Consider the following 8,812-nt stretch of genomic DNA (forward strand, 5'->3'; position numbering starts at 1 on the left):
ACGAGTAGACATGGTCTAGAGGGGCGGGGTAAAAATCAAATAAATAAACAAACAAACAAACAAACAAACAAACAAACAAACAAACAAACAAATAAATAAATAAATAAATAAATAAATAAATAAATAAATAAATAAATAAATAAATAAATAAATATTATGAAACCTGTGGTGTTTTTGCCTTTCAAGACTTTATTTCAGAAAAATTCATAGAATTTGTTTATATGTATTTAAGACAAAAAAGACTCCCTTTTTGTTGCAAGTGAGAAGATGTGTGAGTATTCATTACATTCTTAGCACAAAATATATAGCACACCTGAGGTTTATCTCTTAATACATAGCTGTTTCTGTCATTTTGTATTTCTCACTATCTCTCTCTCTCTTCCTATCTACCCTCTAAGCTTTAGTGAAGCTGAAAAAGACTAAACAGCACTGTGCAGTGAAGTCCCAGTTTGTCCGGCCAATCTGCCTGCCAGAAAATGGAATGTCATTTCCAGATAATTTCAAATGCCAAATTGCAGGATGGGGTCATTTATATGAAAGTAAGTTACATGATGATTGATGTTATGTGTGGCAGCAATGCTGATTAGAGACATAACCAACATTCTTAATGGACATTAGAGTGGTCATAATGAACTCCATCCATCATACAGCTTCCTTCTGCAGCTGATTTGTCAGCAGTCACTTCCATGCCCAGTTGGACTCCTGTTGTGGAAGGGGAGGGGGCTTCACATTAACTTAATTTTTCTGTATGAATCTGTTTTGTTGAAGTGCTCTTCCACTTTTGCCAAAATTAATTCTGCCATTGTGCACCACAGATTTTGCTCCCAGTTTGCTGATTGATCAAAATGACTCATATTCTAAGATACAGGATATTACCAGAGCACAGAGTGCTGTCCTCTGAAGATGCCGGCCACAGAGACTGGCGAAACGTCAGGAAGAACAACCTTCAGAACATGGCCAAAGAGCCCAAAAAACCCACAAAACCATACAGGATATTGTTTACAGAGAATTAAACACTTTTAACTCACCTTTATGTGAGTTAATGTGAAAACATATAATATGTGCATTTGGTTGCCATGATCCGATGACTTTTTCATTTCTTCAAATGTTGTAATGTTCTTTGATTACAAATGGACAAGCAGTGCACAGAAAGGCAACACGATCATGGTTTGCAAAAATTACATTTATTAGGGGAAAAAGACCAAATTTATGTCCGAACTTTCATGTTACCCTTTTAGGAAAAAAATGCAATATAATGCAAAAACAGTATAGAATAGAATTGTGATTATATGAAATATTATTTTGGTAGAACAGGTGACAAATCTGAGATAACTATGCACAATTAATTACATGGGTGGGGAAATAAATTTTGTGAAGGCAAGATGACCCTCTGCCTCTCTGATATCATTCCATTGCTCTCTCCCAGTCAGACTAGCTAAATTGTAATGTGGTTACCCTCCCATGATAGGAGACCATTTGATAACTTGCTTACAAATCACCTACATAACAATTGCAAGGGGCAGTTATTTAAGATTCAGCAAAACTACAAGCGAGAAGGATCTTGGAATTTTTGTAGATCACAAGCTAAATGTGAGCCAACAATGTGATGTGGCTACAAAAAAAGGCTAATGCTATTTTAGGCTGCATTAATAGAAGTACAGTTTCCAAATCCTGCGAGGTGCTAGTCCCCCTCTATTCAACGCTGGTCAGGCCTCACCTTGAGTATTATTTCCAGTTCTGAACACCACACTTCAAGAAGGATGCTAACAAATTGGAACAAGTTCAGATGAGGTCCAAAAAAATGATCAGGGGGCTGGAAACCAAGCCTTGTGAGAAAAGGCTGAAAGAATTGGGCATGTTTGAAAAGTGTTATCATATCACCCCTCAAATATTTGAAAAGTGCTATCATATCACCCCGCAAATATTTGAAAAGTGCTATCATATCACCCTGCAAATATTTGAAAAGTGCTATCATATCACCCCTCAGTCTTCTTTTCTCAATGCTAGAGGGGTGATATGATAGCACTTCTCAAATATTTGAAAGGCTATCATACAGGCAAGATCTGTCCTTGATCATCCCAGAGTGAAGGACATGCAACAATGGGCTGAAGTTAAAGGAAGCTAGATTTTGGTTGAATATCAGGAAAAACGTCCTAACTGTTAGAGCAGTACGACAATGGAACCAGTTACCTCAGGAGTTGGTGAGTACTCCAACACATGGAGGCATTCAAGAAAAACTTGGATAATCACCTGGCAAATATGCTTTGATTATATTCCTATATTGAGCAGGGAGTTGGACTTGATGGCCTTGTAGGCCCCTTCCAACTTCACTTTTCTATGATTCTTCCATAACCCAAATGTCAGCTATACTACTTGAATTTCTTCAGGGACCATCAAGGAGGCCACTGAGCAGCAAGACCACCTCATAGGCACAGGCATTGGCTGGAACAGGGTTCCGTACAGCTTAGGTGGGGGTCTGGGATACCTTGTCCACATCAGGGCATTCACATTTTATCATGTTGTGGTGGGAAATACCACCAGTTAAGTCACTGGAGATAATATATTCAGTTCGTCTTGGCATTTCCAGGGACCAACAGGGTTGAAAGGATGGGATTTCCAGAGATATGGAGTTCGGAGGAAGGAAGGGGCATTCTCTGGACCCTTTGTAGGGTAGATTACACCATTGGTCTGGAACTTCATCTTCTTTGCACAGGGACTGAAATAAGAGTGGACTTTTCTACTTTTGAGCTCCACTCTCTGCTTCTTGACACTGACATTTTAGAAATAACTGGATTTAGAGCTCATACAATACCACAGATAAATTGATACTTGCTAAAGAGGATGACTGAACACCAAAGAAAAATAGCTATGTGATTTAAAAAAACGCAGGAAGTCAGTATGATCACACATGGGACTATTTAATGGTCTGGTCCACAAAGAACCACTCCTAAGACACAATGCTTTGTTCTGGGCACAACTTTCCACAAAAGGCCTTGACATACTGGAATGGATAGCATGGAAATGTGAAAGATTTTAACTAAAAATGTAGAAGGTCAGCCCTCTGAAAAACCATCAAAAGAATGAGATAATGAATCTATTTTAATAAATGGGGTTGTGGCCAGATTAAGGAGATAGGTTCATTAACAAATTTAACAAAGATGCATTGCCAAGACAGAATGATGTTTACTTGCAGGACAATTTTTTAAAAATTTTTTTTTATTTTTTAAACTACTAGGAATGGGGTAGGGAATACAAAAGGTAAAAGGAAGTGTAAGGGATGGGAAAAGGGTTTTGAAGATAGGAGAACATAGAGTATACAATCATCCAATCTATTCATATTAAGTATACATGCATCTGGTCTATTCATTTTTCAATGCCAAAAAAACAACTTTGTATTCTTTATATATACACACACACTATTTGTTACCCTCTAAATATCATTTTACATTAAATTTAAATCTAAGTTATTCCAACTCTATCAGGAAATCGAGACCAATTATAAAATACATCCCCTCTTTCAATTTCCTTCTGTCTTATATGTGCAATCGGCCTGCCTGGAAAGATCTCCATTTCTAGCACTTCCCATATTTTCTCAGTGCCCTTCTCTTGTTTCTGTAACTCTATTTTCTTCCTGTTTTGGGAAAATAAAATTGAGTGCAGGACAGTAGTCTGATTTTTAACATCACCTTTTCCGGCTATTATAGCTGAGTAGCTCACAGAGTAACTCTTACTCTCATCTATAGTACTTGGCATAGCTCTCGGTGTAAATTGTATTGGAGTTAGGGCCATTTCATTCAACTGTTGTTTTACCTCTGCTGATTTCCCTTTGATAAGATCTTCCACCTGGTTAATGCGCTCATTTACCTGCTGGAATCCTGTTATTATTGTCATTTGTATAGTAACCAGCCATTCATTATCTGGCAAAATTCCCAACCTTTCGGAGGTCATTTCCATCTCTCCAGTATATATGGTTTGTGTAAATAATATTATTTTTTTTATTCCACTATTTTATCAACAAACCAAAAACCCCCAGAAATGTCCTCCCCTCCTTGTCCAGTTATTGTCCAGATAGTATCCTTATCCAGATATTATAGCAATATTATCAAAATCCACAGCAAATTCAAATAGTCCGAACACAGCAGACACAGGGAACCAGTCGCTCAAAAAAAATATTGTTATAGTCCTTCAGTAACTCTGGCCCTGATTTTTTTTAAGTCCTCAGTCTATTCCGTTAAATTCTTCTCACCCACAAGCTGATGATTCACTGCCGGTTGCTCCTAGAGGGCTTCTCCAGTTCTTCAATCTATGTCACCACACTGATAATTCGTCACCTGTTTTTTCTTCCTACAAGCTTCTGCCTCCTGCTCCCAAGACAAGCTTTTATTTTCAAAGACCCACCACTGCCACCATGTGAGCAAAGCCAGTTTCCTAAGAAACTGTTCTGCTACGGGACAGCGAGGATTCTGAGTGAATGACTCCTTTAACAGGCAAAACCGGGTCCAACAATTTTACCCTAGGGCAGCCCTTTCACTCATGCACCAAGTCTGACCCGATTTCTTTGAGAACCAAGATATACACGTGAGTTCTAGGGAATCTAATTCTCCTAGTACCCAGGAATATTCTGGACCCAAGGTAGCATTACTTTTCTGTGGCCTTGTAAAGAATAACCATTTAGGTAAACCAAATACAGTGGACCCTCGACTTACAGACGGCTCGACTTACAGACTTTTCGAGTTACAGACTTCTCTGGCTGCAAAATTTAGATTCGACTTGCAGCCAGAGAATCGACTTACAGACCAGAAAAAAACCCAAATGGAACAAAAATAGAATAAAAACTGCCAGTTATGGGATTAATCGGTTTTCAATGCATTGTAGGTCAATGGAGATTCGACCTACAGACTTTTTGACTTGCAGCCACCGTTCCAATACGGATTAATTCAGTAAGTAGAGGGTCCACTGTAACCAATTGTAGCATTTGTTCTATTCAAGAAGCCAAACTCCAGATCTTAAGCACATTTTGTTTTATTAGAAAAATAAAGTTCTGAAAGAATAAAGTTTATGCAAAACAAGGCATCTATGTACATTTCCATCTCATCCAGTTAGACAAGAAACTGAACTCCTCTAGAAGAAACAAACATAACAAACTTTCTAACTAATGAAATTGGGAAAGGCAAGCTTCCCCTCTAACTTAAGCAAAAATCTACATCTTAGAATAATACTGTAAATCCCATTGTTTATAGTCCAATCAAGAACATACTAATCTTCTGGAAAACCCAAGATCCATCAGTCCAATAGGGAAAATCCTCTACTAAAATCCATCAAACAGATAGAAGTCCCTTCTGTGTCTTTCAACCGTCATCCATGTTCACTTTCTCTCTCCTTCTGCAACTTACTCCCGCCTTCTTCTTTACAGCTAACAACCAATCAGGGGTAAGGAAAAAAGTAACTTGTCCCACCCCATCTTCTCATGAGAACTCAAGTTGTTATCATTCTAAGCTCCTGGAATGTTATGTCTTTGCTCTCTCTGTACCAGGCCACCGTTACTAGGTAACAAGGTAACAGGTCAGCCTGACCAGTTTCTGTGAAGCAAACCTGCCTTTTGGAATTTTCCACTTTCAAGCATACAGAGACCAAAATGGATTCTTTTAGGCTAACTTCATAACCACATATCCCATCAGTAAATCACTTTCTAGCTTTCATAACCAAATTCATCACAGTAAGAAGAGTCCAGACTGCACAGCATTAACAAGATTTCAATTCCTTAAAGATTGTTGAGTAATATTTCCACTGGGATTTTTTTCCAGAAACACAAACTTTTTCCATCTCACTGTCTTATCTCATTGACCTTGAGCCAGTCTGCTAGTTGTAAACTTGTTGTTTAAAAGTTCACTTTGGGGGAAAAAAACACAGGCTGGCATGCCGGCTCGCCGCTTCCTCTCTCCTTTCAGTCAGGTATTTTCACTTTAGTTTCTTTAACATCTTAATGAGGTTGTTCATAAATCAAAGACTTACTTTGTTATTGTGTATTTTCAGCCATATTTTTGTTCTCCTTCTTTGGGAATTGGGGGTGGAGTTTTCCCACAGCTTTCTGCCATAAGATGGCCTCCCATCTCTGGTCTGTGCTTGGGTGAAATTTCAGAGGGAAGAAAGACCCAGTTGCTGCCAAATCTTCTACCTTCTAGGCTCACCATCTGCTTAGGGGTGACCTCTCTTGGCCTCTCCTTCCGTTTCCCCCCCCTTTCTAGAGGGACGACAGGCCGGGCGGTTCCAACTTCTCCCAGGAGCTGTTAGCCGGGAGCTGCTAGCTTCACTGTGATCAAGCTCTGCCTCCACCTTCCAGGACACTTTTCAAAGGAACATTTTGAATTCAGTGGGAATCCTCTGGAATTAGGATATGCTGACTTGGAAAATAACACTGAGTGATGCCCCTTTCTACATCAGTGATCCTCTTGATGACCCAGTGAAATGGTTCAAAGTTGATTGGATATGTGTACAGTTAAATACATGTGACGGACAGGTCAGGAACCACTCCTGTCCATCACAATGGAACCCTGACTCAGGAGCCAATGGCTGTACAGAAGAGGCAGAACTAAGGATATTTAAGAGAATGGATGACAGTTAGGGTCTGAGTTAGTTTTGGAGTTAGAGTTAGAGAGGACTTCAGTTAGGAATGAAGTAGGGACCTAAGTTAAAGAGAAGAAGTTAGGCAGTTAGGACCAGCCTTGTGTTAGTGAAGAGTAATAGAGAGATAGGGAATGAGAAAAGAAATGAATAAATACCTTGATTGAAATGATTATAACTAAACAAATATAAATGTTACCAAAGCACAATCTACTGAATGAATAAAATGAGACCATCCATGATTTACTTTACATGACTTATTTGTGAACAGTTTAATAAACATTGTTTAATTGAATCACACTGATTGAAGAGTTGTATTTGATAGGGTGAGGAGAAATCCTCTGGTGGCAGCAGAAAAGGGTTGAAATATAAATGTCACATCTGAAAGTGAACCTGGGTTGGATGGAAGAACACAGGGGAATTAAGGGTGCGTGACAATACATAAATACATTCTTAAACACTGAAGCCTTGATTTTTATAAATATTTGAAATCTTAAATACAACACTATATCAGTTGAAAAACACAATTCAATGTGCTATTAGTGTTCGTGTAATGTTTGCATGACGTGTCACAGCTGAAGGGCTAATTGATGAGGTTCCAAGGCATGTCTTTGTGGAGTAATTGGGCAAATAACCCAGCACACAGCCAAGATATGCCCTGACATCTTGTCAATTAGTCACAATTAGCCGCAGCAAGTTATGCAAACATGACATGAACACCAATAGGATTTTGGCCAATATGTAACTCTGTGTGACATAGTTATGGTGAACTGCTTTCTTTGTGATTTATTTCAAAAGATGCATCCAGCTATTCTCACATACTACAAGAAGCATCAGTTCCTATAATACCTGATTACAAGTGTCGTAACTATGATGTTTATGGAGCCGAACTTAGTGACAATATGTTCTGTGCTGGCTACCTTGATGGCAGATCGGATGCCTGCCAGGTAATACTATTGAGTTTCTGTTTAAATTAGATTTATATAAGATGATGGAAGACTGAGCCTGCACCAAAACACAATGTGATAATAAAATGTTTTCTCCTAACTACTATTTATTATATCTATGCATTTCATCCTAATTTGTTTTCATTTTGATATCTTAAATTGATCTTATATAGAGGAGTCTCTGATCTTATATAGAGGAGTTTCTTTAGACTTAACTCAAAATTTAATTTATCAGCCATATTGTAAGAAAATATTGCAATTTCTGTTAATTTGAGTTTAAAATGTACATGTGGGTGTTCAAAAAGGTTACTAATTACTGGTTTGCCATTTAGTGGCATTAAAGGGATTCACAGAAACTCCTTTTGAATCATTCAAATACTGTATATAAGGAAGACCACATGACCAAACACTGTTATTTCTTGTGGCCAGCAGAGTTTTAAGCTGTTTTACCTCAGTAGTGGTAGCTTGAAAGGTCAAGTGGCTTCAACCCCATTCCCTAGTGTGGACTCTGCCTGGATCAGAGGCCTCATGTCTTCAGCTTGCATGTAAGGAAAAATCTCTTTGTAGACTGATTTTATCACTGTTCTTCCTCCTCAACCCAATCTAAAGTTCTCCTTGGGCTTCTTTCAACCCACACTTAGATATTTCTGCCTGGTTGATCCCTTTCTACAGAAAAAGTGTTCTGTGACCATCTTCTGAAAGCAAGCCACAGTTAGCACCAGACTCAAACAAAGTGAGCCTTTCTTCTAAGAGCTTGCTGCAGTGGTTAACATGAGACCTTTTCACAGAGGAGCACATTCACACAAACGTCTAAAGCAACACATTCATGTGGGCACAATACAGAAAAGTTCAGTAAAACCCCCATACATTGTTTTCTGAAGACACATCAGTCAGAGCTGCATGCAGTTGTCAAACCAGCAGTCTGAAACAAGCACATTGCCTTGAGTGGAAAGAGAAGCAGAATAGTGAACAAGTAATCTCTGAGCCATCACAGAAGCATACAAACACAGGAGGATGAGCAAATGAAGTCTACATTGGCAGTTTTATCATGTCACGTATAACTATCCTACCCTCAAAAAAATTATCTTCCAGAAGAACTTGAAGATGCATAAATACAAGATACAGAAGTACAATATCAAAAACGAACAACTTTGCTCTTGTTGGTTTTATGTACGTATGCACAGTGCCATGTCTTAAAAGCCAGCATAGAAATTGCAGGCGGAATCCACTCACTTCCCTTACCT

General features: G+C 38.6%; 2 protein-coding genes across 2 annotated transcripts in view; one reads left to right on the forward strand and one right to left on the reverse strand.

Moving 5' to 3' along the window:
* The window catches only part of HGFAC (HGF activator), a 96,838-nt gene that overhangs the window by 68,837 nt on the left and 19,189 nt on the right, over positions 1-8,812 (forward strand). The window contains exons 10-11 of the mRNA XM_078394102.1: positions 399-539; positions 7,420-7,568. Of these exons, the coding sequence (XP_078250228.1) occupies positions 399-539; positions 7,420-7,568 (290 nt within the window). The remainder of the gene's footprint in view (positions 1-398; positions 540-7,419; positions 7,569-8,812) is intronic.
* Positions 1-8,812, reverse strand: part of LOC144589461 (uncharacterized) — a 39,933-nt gene that overhangs the window by 10,950 nt on the left and 20,171 nt on the right. The gene's annotated exons all lie outside the window — the stretch shown is intronic.

Source organism: Pogona vitticeps, chromosome 5 (assembly GCF_051106095.1).
Source record: "Pogona vitticeps strain Pit_001003342236 chromosome 5, PviZW2.1, whole genome shotgun sequence".
In the NCBI taxonomy this organism is placed as follows: domain Eukaryota; kingdom Metazoa; phylum Chordata; class Lepidosauria; order Squamata; family Agamidae; genus Pogona; species Pogona vitticeps.